The sequence below is a fragment of the Rattus norvegicus genome, chromosome 5 (genome assembly GCF_021556685.1).
Source record: "Rattus norvegicus strain SHRSP/BbbUtx chromosome 5, alternate assembly SHRSP_T2T, whole genome shotgun sequence".
Classification (NCBI taxonomy): domain Eukaryota; kingdom Metazoa; phylum Chordata; class Mammalia; order Rodentia; family Muridae; genus Rattus; species Rattus norvegicus.
In genome coordinates this window covers 161,774,649-161,791,172 of record NC_141538.1, presented here as the reverse complement: position 1 = coordinate 161,791,172, position 16,524 = coordinate 161,774,649, and the positions used below count along the sequence as shown (strand labels likewise).

The 16,524-nt window shown below is 41.9% G+C and overlaps 1 protein-coding gene across 1 annotated transcript; it reads right to left on the bottom strand.

Annotated features, from left to right (window-relative positions):
- Positions 1-232: 232 nt before the first annotated feature.
- On the bottom strand, positions 233-16,008 carry Pramef8 (PRAME family member 8). The gene is made up of 4 exons (NM_001135782.2): positions 15,854-16,008; positions 4,297-4,609; positions 3,274-3,861; positions 233-2,455 (listed from the first exon to the last, which is right to left on the bottom strand). The coding sequence occupies exons 2-4, from the start codon at positions 4,581-4,583 to the stop codon at positions 1,888-1,890; spliced, it is 1,443 nt and encodes a 480-aa protein (NP_001129254.1). The 5' UTR covers positions 4,584-4,609; positions 15,854-16,008; the 3' UTR covers positions 233-1,887.
- Between the last annotated feature and the right edge of the window lie 516 nt (positions 16,009-16,524).

Here is a 16,524-nt window from a genome sequence, read left to right as displayed (position 1 = left end):
GGCACTTTCAGAAGTCTCTTCTGTTCTAGGTGGACCCTGTTAGGCTTGGTAGCAGGAGGTCTTTTACCCAATGGGCTATCTTCTACTCATTTTTTACTGCTCCTCTTGAACAGCAGTTAGACAGTTGTATTGGGAATGGAACCCAGGTCCTCTGAAGAACACCCATACCCTTAACTAAGCCATCTCTCCAGTCCTCCCCTGTATTTTTAACACATAGACAAATGAAAAGAAATGGGTATGAAACAAAATTCTTTATTGAACCAGATTATACACAGGAGTGCAATGGCTAGGCTTAATACTTATTAACAAAATAAAATAGTTTACTCCTGGACATCTACAATGTAGTTCTTAAGGCCTGTCAATCCTTTGGGGGACAGGGACATCTACTGGAGACCTTTATTTTTGAAGGGACAGCCAGAGACTGGAAGCCCTGAAAACTAGGGTCTTACATGTGCCTACAGGCTCTCCAAGGTGCCATACTTCAGGAAGGTGGAGACAGGAGGATTTCAAGGCCAGACTGGGCAATATATGACCATGAAAGAGAGAAATATAAAGAGTAATAAGCAATGTGGCTTAGACCCCATTGCCTCTGCTCTGTGTTATCTCTGACTTTGCTTTGGCCATCTCTGGTATGCCCACAGTACCTCCTAGTCTAAGTGTTCTAGACTGAATTCCTCTACCATTCCCCAAACCCCTCACAGGAGAATGCACTGCTCAGTTTAGGTTGAAATTTTGTACACTAAAGAAATAAGCAGACACACAAGTGCACTGTAACAGATGCGCAGGCAAAAGTAAAGGAGGGAAGACATCTGACTGCTTTCGGTTTACTTTGAAACTGTAGTAGTCAGGGTTCTCCAAAGGCTAAAGGAGCAGAACTGATGGCTCCGTATGTATCCAGAACATGAGGTATATTAGACTGGCTTACCGAGTGAGGTCTACACAGTCTGACAATGGCTGGCTTACAATGAAAAGGCCAAGGATCTGGGAGTTGTTCATCTACAAAGCTGGATGTCTCTGCAGTCCCAATCTAGTGCTATAATCCTAGGCTCCTGGAGAGCTACTGGTTTTTCAGTCTATGTTGAAATCCTGAAGAAAATGAATACTGCCCAAAGAAGGAGGACAGACAAACTTGGCAGCACGGCTTCCTTCTTCCTCTTTACAAATGCTGCCCAGAGAAGGTGATCATACCTCATGGGGATATCCAGCATCTTGAGTTCTAGTTGTTACAGATGTAGTCAAGTTGACAACCAGGTTTGCTGTCACAGATGTCTACAGATCTTGGGTGAGAGGTCAGACAGCACAGGGTCTTTCCAGCTTAAACCACAGGAAAATAGCAACACCAAAACCAGGTTAATGGCTGAGAAGGACACCACAACATCTAAAATTTGGCCATTTTACTTTACAACTACCATGTAGGAAAGAGAAAGTCATTCATTATCATGTCCTCACAGAACTCAATTATTTAGAAAGTGCAGATCTGGGGCCGGAGAGATGGCTCACCAATCAAGAATACTTGTTCTTGCAGAAGACTTGTGATGGTTCACAACCATCCCAAACTCAAGATCCAGGGGACTCGATGCCCACATCTGAATTCTACAGGCACCAAGGACACATATATGCAGGTAAACCACCCACGTATAAAATAAATAAATCTTAAAGGAAAAAAAGGAAGAAAGAATGAAAGAAAAGAAATGTAGGATTGTCTTTTGATTCCATAAACATCTGTCCTGGGTCCCATTGCTCTTCGTAAGTTGTGTTTGCAGTCTAGCCCTACTGCACACCATTTGGGTTCCCAAACAGTGAGCATTGTGCGGCCATATGCTTTGGGTTCTCTTGATGAAAGACCTGTTCCTAGGCTTTCATTTCTCAGTATCAAAAGCAAACCATTCATTGCCGACAACGACAAAGTTTGGTCTCCAGGTCATAGACACAGCGCTGACAACATTCATGGCAGATATACGTAGCAAAGGAGACTCTCTTGGGCTGCCTTATAGTCATAAGTGTCTCCATGAGCTCAGGACAAAGCTGGACAAATCTTCCCATAAGGACATCACCTGTGTCATCATAGCACTCCAAAGGGGCAGGATACAGCTCCTGGGTAAGCTGGCTCAGATTGGCTGTATGATACAGAAGGTCCTTCAGAACAGCCATGGAGATGTCATTGTCATAGAAATTGACCCTGGTGAGCTGGGAGCACTGGCTCAGGGCAGGCAGGAGGGCAATGAGCTGCGAGTCTACCATCCAACAGCCCTCCAATTCTAGGGTCTGCAGAGTGTCTGCAACACTCCTTAGGAGATCATGGAAAGGCACAGGACGTAAGTCAATTAATTTCACAAGCCTCAGATTCAGGTGTTTGAGTTGATGGAGGCTCTGACTCTGGGACAAGGAACTCAAGTCTAAATGTGAAAGCTTGCACATTGTGATGGACAGGGTCTCCAAAGGGGTCTTCAGGTACCTAAGGAGAGACAGAGATGGAGACATCTTGGTGTTAGGTTTGAGGTAAAAGTGACCATAAGACAGAGATCAATATCCAGGATGGAGTCTGGACATTAGTGGAGCCTCACCATTCTTCGCAGAGAGAGGCTTGTCAGTATCAGTACGGGACTTACTTAGCCCATGAGTCTGCAGCTTCCAAAACAATAAAAGAGAGGACCTGTGCTGGCCACATTAGCCCAAGGCACAAACAGGAAGAACTAACCCATGAAAGATCCAGAAACATCTTGAACATCATTTCTATAAATGATGTTCTGCCTCCAATATAGTCTCTGTCCTTATTTAAAGTTCTTCACCCCTGCCTCTCATCTACAACGGTTGTGACTCATTTCTACCCATTTCTACTTAGGCCTTACCTGGGCTCAAAAATGCCTTTCACATGTGGGAATTCAGAAGACACGTAATGGCTGGGCCCAGAGTTCCCCGCCAGGGACCTGTGCAAAGTGTGGTCCTCTTCTGGCCCCACTGTTTAAACCTTATCTCAGACAGAATCCCAAAGAGGAATACACAGCGCATGCTCACCACATCTGACCTACCCAGCTGGTCTTCTAGAGAGGCTGCTCTCTCTGCATCTCCTACCCAGCCTCTGCTTAATGAGTGCTCATGAACAAACTGAGCTCTCGATTCAGTTACAATGGAAACAAGATCCCTCAGATGTTATAATGACTCTATCGCTGTGACTCCATAATGGGTGACAGACCTCAGCTACCCACTACTCTCTAAAATGTAGCAAAGAAAGGTTTGTTGTGGTGACAGAAACAGCTCTCCATCCTCCCTTACCTGAACAACTGTTTCATGTGCTCACTGGAAAAGTAGATGCCGTTCATGGAGAGATGCTGGAGAGAGTTGAGTTTGGAGAACTGAGAAACAAACTTGGTGATACACTTCTGTATGTCCGAGGAGGTATTTAGTACCTTGAAGGTGTTCTTGTGAATCCGTGTTATAAGGAGCTTCTGTAGGTTTCTCATCTGGTCCAGGTAAGATGCAAAATGCACCAGAGTGGAGAGACTCCAACCTGTATTGAGTTCCAACTCCTGGATGCTGTCTGGCTGGAACACCATCAAGACCTTCCGGACGGTGTACGCAGGCAAAGCCCAAATCTGCATCTTCACACAGCACAGCCGAATGGAACTTCTTCTCTGCTGGGCCCACTGCAACAGGTATGCTTGGTGCTCGTTCAGGTGGAACCTGAGGCAGAGGTCAGTGACCACCTTCAAACGCCGCCTCAGTACGTATCTGTGAAGGCGCTTCGCTGTCTGCTCTTCACACACAGCCTCTGCCGAGCGGCCTCCATCCTCTGGTCCAACCCAAACATCCCAGAAGTCATGGTGCACATTCCTCAGGTCCAGCACTTGAAGCTTCCGCCTTCTGTGAGTGAAACAGGGAGAAGTGTCAGAAGATACAAAAGACCGAGCAGTCTTCTGCGTCCCTGATGCTGCCTGTCTTACGCATGTTTGTGTGGTTTCCAGACAGCACCTCCTGCCTCCAGGAAAGGGCTCTAAGTATTGGCTGCATCTGGAGACCTGTCCTGCTTCCTCCATTCCCTTCCTCTTGACTTCTGCCTCTTCACCTCTAGCACCTCTGCAAGAGCCGGGGAAAGATTTATCCACTGGGGCCACAGCTGCTTTCGGCTGTACTCCATACCCAGCTGTGCTATACGTCTGGGATCAAAGGGGTTAAGGCTTCTATAATCTTCCAAGATGACACCCCCAGAAGCTTCTAATCTTCCTTTGACCCCACTCTCTCCTACTCCAGATGTATCTTCCCTGTACCCTAGCATCCCCCTACCTGGGTCTGCCTTACCTGGGAAGAACCTTCTGTGTCCACAGCATGTCTACTCCATCCAGCACAGCCTGCAAGATCTCCAGGTGGGGAGTCTTCATCAGGGTCCCCAGAGGGAGAAAGGGAAAGGGCCACACTGCCACCATGGCCCTCAGGACATTAGTTTGTCTGTGATTGAAGGCTTCCTTGAACAATAGTGGGAAGAGAGCCCTGGGCAAGTACTGCAGAGAAGAGACGGCCAGGGCCTCATCCTTCAGTAGTCTCAGTACTGCCAGCTTCAGCAGTGTGGGTGAGTCCTGGGCACTCATCCTTCAAATCTTCAGTCTGAAGGAACCTGGTGAGGCATTCAGGAGTCTATGTCATAAGCAATCCTATATCTGGCCTGGAGAGAAGGCTCAGTGGTTAAGAGCACACTCTCTCCCTACTTATTCAATATAGTTCTTGAAGTTCTAGCCAGAGCAATCAGACAACAAAAGGAGGTCAAGGGGATACAGATCGGAAAAGAAGAAGTCAAAATATCACTGTTTGCAGATGATATGATAGTGTATTTAAGTGATCCCAAAAGTTCCACCAGAGAACTACTAAAGCTGATAAACAACTTCAGCAAAGTGGCTGGGTATAAAATTAACTCAAATAAATCAGTAGCCTTCCTCTACACAAAAGAGAAACAAGCCGAGAAAGAAATTAGGGAAACAACACCCTTCATAATAGATCCAAATAATATAAAGTACCTCGGTGTGACCTTAACCAAGCAAGTAAAAGATCTGTACAATAAGAACTTCAAGACTCTGAAGAAAGAAATTGAAGAAGACCTCAGAAGATGGAAAGATCTCCCATGCTCATGGATTGGCAGGATTAATATAGTAAAAATGGCCATTCTACCAAAAGCGATCTACAGATTCAATGCAATCCCCATCAAAATACCAATCCAATTCTTCAAAGAGTTAGACAGAACAATTTGCAAATTCATCTGGAATAACAAAAAACCCAGGATAGCTAAAACTATTCTCAACAATAAAAGGACTTCAGGGGGAATCACTACCCCTGAACTCAAGCAGTATTACAGAGCAATAGTGATAAAAACTGCATGGTATTGGTACAGAGACAGACAGATAGACCAATGGAACAGAATTGAAGACCCAGAAATGAACCCACCCACCTATGGGCACTTGATTTTTGACAAAGGAGCCAAAACCATTAAATGGAAAAAAGATAGCATTTTCAGCAAATGGTGCTGGTTCAACTGGAGGTCAACATGTAGAAGAATGCAGATCGATCCATGCTTATCACCCTGTACAAAGCTTAAGTCCAAGTGGATCAAGGACCTCCACATCAAACCAGATACACTCAAACTAATAGAAGAAAAACTAGAGAAGCATCTGGAAGACATGGGCACTGGAAAAAATTTCCTGAACAAAACACCAATGCCTTATGCTCTAAGATCAAGAATCAACAAATGGGATCTCATAAAACTGCAAAGCTTCTGTAAGGCAAAGGACACTGTGGTTAGGACAAAACGGCAACCAACAGATTGGGAAAAGATCTTTACCAATCCTACAACAGATAGAGGCCTTATATCCAAAATATACAAAGAACTCAAGAAGTTAAACTGCAGGGAGACAAATAACCCTATTAAAAAATGGGGTTCAGAGCTAAACAAAGAATTCACAGCTGAGGAATGCCGAATGGCTGAGAAACACCTAAAGAAATGTTCAACATCTTTAGTCATAAGGGAAATGCAAATCAAAACAACCCTGAGATTTCACCTCACACCAGTGAGAATGGCTAAGATCAAAAACTCAGGTGACAGCAGATGCTGGCGAGGATGCAGAGAAAGAGGAACACTCCTCCATTGTTGGTGGGATTGCAGACTGGTACAACCATTCTGGAAATCAGTCTGGAGGTTCCTCAGAAAATTGGACATTGAACTGCCTGAGGATCCAGCTATACCTCTCTTGGGCATATACCCAAAAGATGCCCCAACATATAAAAAAGACACATGCTCCACTATGTTCATAGCAGCCTTATTTATAATAGCCAGAAGCTGGAAAGAACCCAGATGCCCTTCAACAGAGGAATGGATACAGAAAATGTGGTACATCTACACAATGGAATATTACTCAGCTATCAAAAACAATGACTTTATGAAATTCGTAGGCAAATGGTCGGAACTGGAAAATATCATCCTGAGTGAGGTAACCCAATCACAGAAAAACACACATGGTATGCACTTATTGATAAGTGGATATTAGCCCAAATGCTTGAATTACCCTAGATGCCTAGAACAAATGAAACTCAAGACGGATGATCAAAATGTGAATGCTTCACTCCTTCTTTAAAAGGGGAACAAGAATACCCTTGGCAGGGAACAGAGAGGCAAAGATTAAAACAGACACAGAAGGAACACCCATTCAGAGCCTGCCCCACATGTGGCCCATACATATACAGCCATCCAATTAGAAAAGATGGATGAAGCAAAGAAGTGCAGGCCGACAGGAGCCGGATGTAGATCTCTCCTGAGAGACACAGCCAGAATACAGCAAATATATAGGTGAATGCCAGCAGCAAACCACTGAACTGAGAACGGGACCCCCGTTGAAAGAATCAGAGAAAGAACTCGAAGAGCTTGAAGGAGCTCGAGACCCCTTATGAACAACAATGCCAAGCAACCAGAGCTTCCAGGGACTAAGCCACTACCTAAAGACTATACATGAACTGACCCTGGACTCTGACCTCATAAGTAGCAATGAATATTCTAGTAAGATCACCAGTGGAAGGGGAAGCCCTTGGTCCTGCTAAGACTGAACCCCCAGTGAACGTGATTGTTGGGGGGAGGGCGGCATTGGGGGGAGGATGGGGAGGGGAACACCCATAAAGAAGGGGAAGGGGAGGGATTAGGGGGATGTTTGCCCGGAAACCGGGAAAGGGAATAACACTCGAAATGTAAATAAGAAACAGTAAAGTTAATTAAAAAAAAAAAGAGCACTGACTGCTCTTTCAGAGGCCCTGAGTTCAATTCCCAGCAACCACATGGTGACTCACAACCATCTGTAATGAGATCCGATGCCCTCTTCTGGTGTGTCTGAAGATCGCAATAGTGTACTCATACAAATAAAAAAATAAATAAATCTGAAAGAAAGCCAGCCTACATCTCACCTGTTTAACTGGGGGCCTGCTTACAGGTTCAGAGGGCTAACCCATGATCATCACAGTAGGTAGGCATGGCACTAGAGCAGTAGCTGAGAGCTTATATCTCGTCCTCAAGCATATAACAAAACAGCCTGGCAGGGATTTTTGAAACCTCAATGCCCACCCCTAGTAACATACCTTCTCCAACAAGGCCACATCTCCTAATTCTTCCTAAGCAGTCCACCAACTGGGAACCAAACATTCCCATCACATATCACAAACATCACATGGCCATACCTTCTACATCTATATAGCATACCTACATCTAGCCATTATTCCTACAAATTTGATTTCTATTGGGAAGGAGTACTCAGGAACCTAAGAGCTGAACCCCCCACCCTTTTACAGCAATGGGGACACTGATCATCCCTCAAGATGCTCATGGTAAGACCATGTGAATGCTTCATGCCGAACCTTCCGATATTCTGCTTGTTTTAATTGTTTTTTATGTGTACTGGTGTTTTGCCTACATGTATGTCTGTGAGAGACCCTAGAGTTAGAGACACTTGTGAGCTGCCATATAGATGCTGGGCATTGAACCTTTAGAAGAACAGTCAGTGCTCTTACCCGCTAAGCCATCACTCCATCCCTAATATTCTTTTTAGATTTATTTATTTTACTTTATGCCTGCATGCACCAGCCCCTAATATTGTTTTAGATTTATTTATTTCACTTGCATGTGCTTCTGTGCACCACATGTGTTCCTGTTGAATCCTTGGTACTATATTACAGATGGTCCCGAGTCATCATGCAAGGGCTATTAGGTGTTCTTTTTTTTTTTTTTTTTTAAGATTTATTATATATAAGTACACTGTAGCTGTCTTCAGACACACCAGAAGAGGGCATTGGATCCCATTACAGATGGTTGTGAGCCACCATGTGGTTGCTGGAATTTGAACTCAGGACCTCTGGAAGAGCAGACAGTGCTCTTAACCATTGAGCCATCTCTCCAGCCCTATTAGGTATTCTTAACTGCTGAGCTGTCTCTCCAGCCCCGGACATCTTGCTTTTGATGAACTGAACCTGCCTGGGAAAGACTGAGGAAGGTCTGTGAAATGTGGGTTATCGTTACTTGTTACCATCAAAGTTTTCGAACCTGATGTGGGGTTCTCAGCTATATCATATTGTTCTAGACACTGAAGCAGGAGGCCACTAATCCCACATCAGCCTACGGTGTCTCACATATAAAAAGAAGCAGCTCTCTTTTTTTTTTTAAGAAGTACTTTTTTTTTCAAGTTTTATTTATTTATTCTATATAAGTACACTGTAGCTGTCTTCAGGCACACCAGAAGAGGGCATCAGATCCCAATACAGATGGTTCTGAGCCACCATGTGGTTGCTGGGATTTGAACTCAGGACCTCTAGAAAAGCAGTCAGTGCTCTTAACCACTGAGCCATCTCTCCAGCTCCACAAGCAGTTCTCAAACCATGTATATACCTGTCCGTAGAGTGTCTAGGAGACTGACCATGAGATGAAGATGTTGATGCACAGAGACTACAGAGAAGAGGATTTCCCATGTTCTTTTTAAGAGTCTAGGGAAAGAAATAGATGAGAGAGAAAAAAAAACCTTCCAGCTATACTTTTAACTTTTTGCTTACTTTTTGAAAAAAGATTTATTTTATGTACATTAGTGCTCTATCCGCATGTACACCTACATGCCAGAAGAGGGCATCAGATCTCATTATAGATGGTTGTAAGCCTCAGTTTGGTTGTTGGGAATTGAACTGAGGACCTCTGCAAGAGCGGCCAGTGATCTTACCTACTCCACACCCTTTGTCCACTTTTTGAAAGTAAAAAGTCTTGCTTGTGCTCCAGGCTGGTGAGGAAAGAGCTCTGAAATCAGAGCTGCCCTTGGTGGAACTCACTATGTATTTAGCCTAGGCTTGCCTGCAAACACCGTCTTCTGCCTGTCTTTAGATGTGGATTATGAGTTTTGACTACAATGCCTGGCTAGTGAATTCCACTCTGAAAATGATCCACTGATGCAGGGCATGTGCAAGCCTCCTCAGCACTTTGGGAGAAAAGAAGAACAGGAGGGTCCAGGGGAGTCAGTCTAAGCCTGGACAAAGTTTCTGAGTCCAAGTGGCAAGTCTCAAAACAAACAAGCAAGGAACTAAAGATGTGTCTAAGCAGTTAAGAGCACTGGCAGCAAGACCCTCAATTAACATACACGGAGAAGCCAGGATATTCCGTGACAAAAACAAATTTACAATGTAATGGCAATCCTGGAATCTCGAAGGCAGAAAGAGTCTCAGGTTTGAGGTTAGACTGTGATACATGGAAGTTCCATGCCACCCTGAGCTTACAGAGCAAGTAATGTGTTAAAAAATATAAAAACCGGTAGCAATGAATCTCCTAGTAAGAGCACCAGTGGAAGGGGAAGCCCTGGGTCCTGCTAAGACTGAACCCCCAGTGAACTAGATTGTTGGGGGGAGGGCGGCAAGGGGGGGAGGATGGGGAGGGGAACACCCATAAAGAAGGGGAGGAGGGAGGGGGATGTTTGCCCGGAAACCGGGAAAGGGAATAACACTCGAAATGTATATAAGAAATACTCAAGTTAATAAAAAAAAAAAAAAAAAAAAAAATATATATATATATATATATATATATATATATATATATATATATATACCAGGGTGGCGGATTTAGCTCAGTGGTAGAGTGTTTGCCTAGCAAGCACAAGGCCCTGGGTTTGGTTCCCCAGCTCCAAAAAAAAAAAAAAAAAATCCAAGGGAAAACCCAAACAATCATGTAACTGACAAAAACTACACATAATACAGATGTTCATCAGGAGTGAAGTGCATAAGTAACCTGCAGGCTCACACGTCTGTCCAGTGGTGAAAAGCAACACGCGGCAATCAAACACAGAGTGTTACAGAGTCGGAGGCTCACAGCCACCACTGGACCCCAATAAAGGAGTTAGAGAAAGGACTGAGGAGCTGAAGGGGTTTGCAACACCATAGGAAGAACAACAATATCGACCAACCAGACATCCTAGAGCCCACTTCCACCCTCTGAGAAACCTAGCCAGTTATCTGTTCTTATCAAGACACCTGCAATTTGCAGTTTAGGGTTACAGGAACCAAAAGAACAATGGGAGGGTGGTGAGAGTAGTGAAATTGGTCTGGGGCTCTATGTGACCTTCCCGCTTGCTTGAGTTTATCAGCCACTGCCCAGAAACAAAATTTGAGAGCTTGATCAGGCAAAACAAAACAAAACAAAACAACAAATTTACACAATATCTTTCCACAAATCCAACCCTACAAAGGATAAGAGGTGGAAAACTTCAATACAAGGAGGGAAACTACACTCTAAAAAAAAGCAAGAAAGTAATATCCTTGCAATGAACCCAAAAGAAGAAAACCATAATAAAACAAACATAATTCCACTTCTAACAACAAAAATGACAGGAAACAAAAATCACTATTCCTTAATCTCTCTTAATATCAATGGACTCAATTCCCCAGTTTTAAAAAAAAAAAAAAAAAAACATAGATTAACAGACTGGATACGTAAAGAGGACCCAGCATTTTGCTGCCTACAGGAAACACACCTCAGTTACAAAGACAGACACTACCTGAGAGTAAAAGACTGGAAAACAATTTTCCAAGCAAATGGTTCAAAGAAACAAGCTGGAGTAGTCACTTTAATATTGAATGAAATTGACTTTCAACCAAAAGTTATCCAAAAAGATAGAAAGGACATTTCATATTGATCAAAGGAAGAATCCACAAAGATGAACTGTCAATTCTAAATATCTATGCTCCAAATGCATGGGCACTCTCATAAAAGAAACTTTACAAAAGCTCAAAGCACATATTGCACATCACATAATAATATGACTTCAACATCCCACTCTCATCAATGGACAGATCATGGAAACAGAAACATAGAAAAACTAACAGAAGTTATGAACCAAATGGACTTAACAGATATTTATAGAACATTTCATCCTAAAACCTTCTAAGCACTTCATGGTACCTTCTCCAAAATTCACCATATAATTGGTCACAAAACAGGCATCAACACATACAAGGAGACTGAAATAATCCCATTCATCCTATCAGATCACCAGTGAATAAGGCTGGTCTACAAAAATGACAGAAAGCCCACATATACATGGATGCTGAACAAAACTCTACTCAGTGATGATTTGGTCAAGGAAGAAATAAAGAAATTAAAGACTTTTAGAATTTAATGAAAATGAAGGCACAACATACCCAAACTTATGGGACACAACGAAAGAAGTGCTAAGAGGAAAATTAGAAGTTCTGAGTGCCTTCATAAAGAAATAAGAGAGAGAAAAAAAAAGAAAGAAGAGATATCCTACACTAACAACTTAACAACATACCTGAAAGCTCTAAAACAAAAAGAAGCAAACATACCCAAGAGAGTGGTAGGAAATAATCAAACTCAGGGCTGAAATCAACCAAGTAGAAACAAAAACAACTATAATAAAAAAATTTTTTTCAATAGAACCAGGAGCTGGTTCTTTGAGAAAATCAACAAGATAGATAAACCCTTAGCCAGACTAACCAGAGGTCACTGAGAGTGTATCCAAATTAACAAAATCAGAAATGAAAAAGGAGACCTAACAACAGAATATGAGGAATTTCAAAAAATCATCACATCCTACTAAAAAAGCCTATATTCAACAAAACTGGAAAATCTGGATGAAATGGACAATTTTCTAGACAGATACCAGGTACCAAAGTTAAATCTGGATCAGATAAAACATCTAAACAGTCCCATGAGTCCAAAAGAAATAGAAACAGTTATTAAAAGTCTCCCAATGTAAAAAAGCCCAGGACCAGAGCAGTTTAGCACAGAATTCTATCAGATCTTCAAAGACCTAATACCAATACTCTTCAAACTATTATTCCACAAAATAGAAACAAAGGGAACACTACCTGTTCTATGAAGCCACAATTATGCTTATACATAAACCACACAGAGACACGACAAAGAAAGAGAACTTCAGTTTAATTTTATTTATGAATATTGATGTAAAAATACTCAATAAAATTCTCACAAATCAAATCCAAGAACACATCAAAATGATTATCCATCATCATCAAGTAGGCTTCATCCCAGGGATGCAGGGATGGTTCAATATACATGAATCAATCAACATAATCCACTATGTAAACAAACTCAAAGGAAAATACCACATGATCATTTCATTAGATGCTGAGAAAGCATTTGACAAAATTCAACACCCCTTCATGTTGAAAGTCTTGGAAAGATCAGGAATTCAAGGCCCATACCTAAACAGAGTAAAAGCAATATACAGCAAACCAGTAGCCAACATCAAACGAAATGGAGAGAAACTTGAAGCAATCCCACTAAAATCAAGGACTAGACAAGGCTGCCCACTCTTTCCCTACTTATTTATTGTAGTACTCAAAGTCCTAGCCAGAGCAATCAGACAAAAGGAGGTCAAAGGAATACAAATTGGAAAGGAAGAAGTCAAAATATCACTATTTGCAGATGATATGATAGTATATTTAAGTGAGCCCAAAAGTTCCACCAGAGAACTACTAAACCTGATAAACAACTTCAGCAAAGTGGCTGGGTACAAAATTAACTCAAACAAATCAGTAGCCTTCCTCTATTCAAAGGATAAACAGACTGAGAAAGAAATTAGGGAAATAACACCTTTCACAATAATCACAAATAATATAAAATACCTCGGTGTGACTTTAATCAAGCAAGTAAAAATTATGTGTGACAAGAACTTCAAGTCTCTGAAGAAAGAAACTGAAGATCTCAGAATATGAAAGACCTTCCATGCTCATGGATTGGCAGGATTAGTATAGTAAAATGGCCATTTTGCCAAAAGCAATCTACAGATTCAATGCAATCCCCATCAAAATTCCAACTCAGTTCTTCATAGAATTAGAAATAACAATTTGCAGATTCATTTTGCAGATGGGCACCAATGAGAGAAGTCCTTGGTCCTACCACGGCTCAATACCCCTTCCAACCTCCTACCCCCCCACCTCCCACCCCACCTCCCACCCCACCTCCCACCCCACTCCCGTGTAGGGAAATGTCAATGCAGGGAGGCAGCAAGGAGTGAGTGGATGGGTGGGGAAGCACCCTTATAGAAGAAGGGGGAGGGGAATGGGATAGGAAGTTTACGGACAGGAAACAGGGGAAAGGAGATAACATTTGATATGTAAATAAATTTAAAAAGCCAATTAAAAAGGAATTTATATATAAGACAGTGTTTCTTTTTTTCTAATTTGTTTGAAACTGTCCATTTTATATTATTTTATCAGTGTGTTTTATGTCCCCTTTTCTTCTTCTTAAAACTAATTGCTTCAAATCCAGTAATTCTCACTTCATATTATTGAAATTGTGAAGATTTAGTTGCAATTGCATCGCCTCGTGTTATTTTTCTACAGGAAACGGGTATAGGTCCTTAGGAACCACATGACTGAGTGACAATTCCATTTTCATTTTTACATGGCATCATTCCATATATATCTTCCTTATGAAAATGTCATGATTTGCTTAACAAGAAGGACTGTGAATTTCATTATGAAGCAAATCAGTGAAAAATTGATAAATGATCTCTATTTTTTAATGATTGCCAAAAATTAATTTTAAAAACTGAATAGAAAAACAAAAGAGTACTGGCTGCTCTTCCAGAGGACCTGAGTTTGATTCCCAGCACCCACATGGTGACCACATCTGCCCTCTTGTGGCCACCAAGGGCAGCAGGCATACACATGGTGCACACACATATGCAGGCAAAACACCCATATACAATTAAAACTTAAAAAAAATTAAAAAAACAAAAACAAAATCAGAACCAAAATAATTTTGAGACAAGGTTGTTTGGTAGCGGGGTTTGATCCCGGGACCTGGCCCACACCAGACAAGCACTCTGCCATTAGGTTCCATACCCAACTCATTCATTTCATTTTATGTAGAGACAAGGTCACTTTATATACCCCAGGCTAACCCGGAACTGGAGATCATTCTCTATTGTGTCCCTCCCTGGTGCTGGAATGCCAGAAGTGTGTTAGCAGCCCACCTGGTTTCTTTTTATTTTAATCTGGGACAAGGTCTTATCAAATTAGCCAGGTTGAACCAACTACATTCCTACCTCTTCAGTCCCCATTTGAGATGGGACTTGTGTCTTGTGTTATCAAACCTTATTAATCCCAACATCAAGGAAGCAGCAGAGACAGGCAGGTCTCTGTGAGTTTGAGGCCAGCCTGGTCTACAGTGCTAGTTCCAGGACAGCCTGGTGTACACAAAGAAACCCTGTCTGTGAAAAATCAAAAAAAAAGAAAAAGAAAAAGAATTAAAAGGAAGAAAACAAATCTCAATTTATATTTCAAATTTCAAAACACTAATTTATGAAGCATAATTTAAGGAATTACAAGCTAATTGATCAAATGTTGACTTGGAAGTTCGATCGAACCAGCCTAAGTGTAAATGAGACTCTGCCTTTAAGAAATTTTAAAGTCAGTAGGCAACACTAGCTGGACATGGTAATGCATGTCTTAAATCCAAACACTCAAGAGGCAGAGGCAGGGGGATCTCTGTGAGTTCCAGAACAGCCTGGCCTACAGAGCAAGTTCCAGTACAGCCACGGCTACAGAGAAACTCTTAAAAAAAAAAAAAACAGAAAACAAAAAACAAAGTAAGTATGTAAGTAAATAAGTAAATAAATAAAATCCAAACACTGAGAAAATGGAATTAAAAGGATCAGAAAAGACCATTCTTCAAAATAAAATTAAATTAAATTAAAGCTAAAAAAAATGTAAAGTCAGATATGAGACAGTCTTATAACCTGGGTCGTTGGCTACATAAGACTCCATTTCAAATAAACTTATGTGAATTCTACTTCGACATGTTCTGCATATGACTCTGTCTCTAAAAAGAAAATGAAATATTAAAATAAGCATTAAATATTGAATCTAACATTGATTAAAAATTGAATTCTAACATTCAGAAGGATGAGGCAGTCTGAAGCCAATCTGAGCTAGTGACTAAGACCATAACTAAAAGACCAAAGAAAATAGAATTTAACTTGACATAGACGAAGCTATAATTCTAGATATTCCATTAACTCTCAGTTTGTAGTTCCAGCTTGGGGAGGCAGAAGCAGAATTGCCAGGTTATTTAAAAGCACTCTTGGCTGATCTACGTTCTAGGTGTGCCTGGGCAGCAAAGTAAGGCTGAGTCTCAAATAAAATAAAATAAAAATAATAAGTGAATGCAAAAATTAAATTCGAAGATTATGGCAAACTTCACTATTAGTAAAGTCAATGCCTGAGATCTGTTCCTGTGAAGAAATCAGAGTTCCTTTAGTATCTTGGGTCAAGTACCCCTCAATCAAAACTACCTTTATGGAGGTGACTGACTTACACTGATGACAGAACTCAGAATCCCAGCAAGCCCAGGCAGTCACTCCAAGCTCGGACTCCAAGGCTGTGACTATCTTCCCGAGCTTCTCTGGAGCATTTTTATCCATCTTCACTTCAAACTTCCGGCCTGAAGCGTTTTTATCCGTATCCCGTCTCACACTTCCGGCCTGAAGCTTATTTCCTCCGGGTTCCATCTAAACACTTCCGGTATGAGCCCCCCCCCCGCGTATTCAGTCTCACATTTCCGGTTTATAGCCCCGCCTGTCAACCACAAGATGTCCGCTGATTGGATGATTTAGTTTCCGCCATGTCTGGGCGTTTCCTGTCTCTGGATTGATTGACAACAGATTCTCCGTGAAAAAGAAAAAAAGAGAAAAAGCCTAGGAAACCGCGCGCCGCCTGAAGGAGGCAGATGCAGGCGTCTCTCTGTTGAGGCAAAGCCAAGTTCACTGAGACGAGGGAAAAAAAAGACCCTGAAAGCCGCGAGAAACGGTACACGCCTTTAATCCCAGAACTCCGGAGCGCGATTCAGACGCATCCCTGTGATTTCCGGAGCAGCCCGCTCTACGTAGAGCTCCAATAGAGCCCGGACTACATAGTGAGACTCTGTCAATGATGATGATGATAGTAAGACTCTGGCAATGATGATGATGATGATGAGAATAATAATAA

Coding starts and splice junctions, on each gene's coding strand:
- Pramef8 (NM_001135782.2), bottom strand. CDS start 4,583: ATGAGTGCCCAGGACTCACCCACACTGCTGAAGCTGGCAGTACTGAGA. Junction 3,862..4,296: donor ACACAGAAGGTTCTTCCCAG/GTAAGGCAGACC, acceptor TTTCACTCACAG/AAGGCGGAAGCTTCAAGTGC. Junction 2,456..3,273: donor CACATGAAACAGTTGTTCAG/GTAAGGGAGGAT, acceptor GTCTCTCCTTAG/GTACCTGAAGACCCCTTTGG.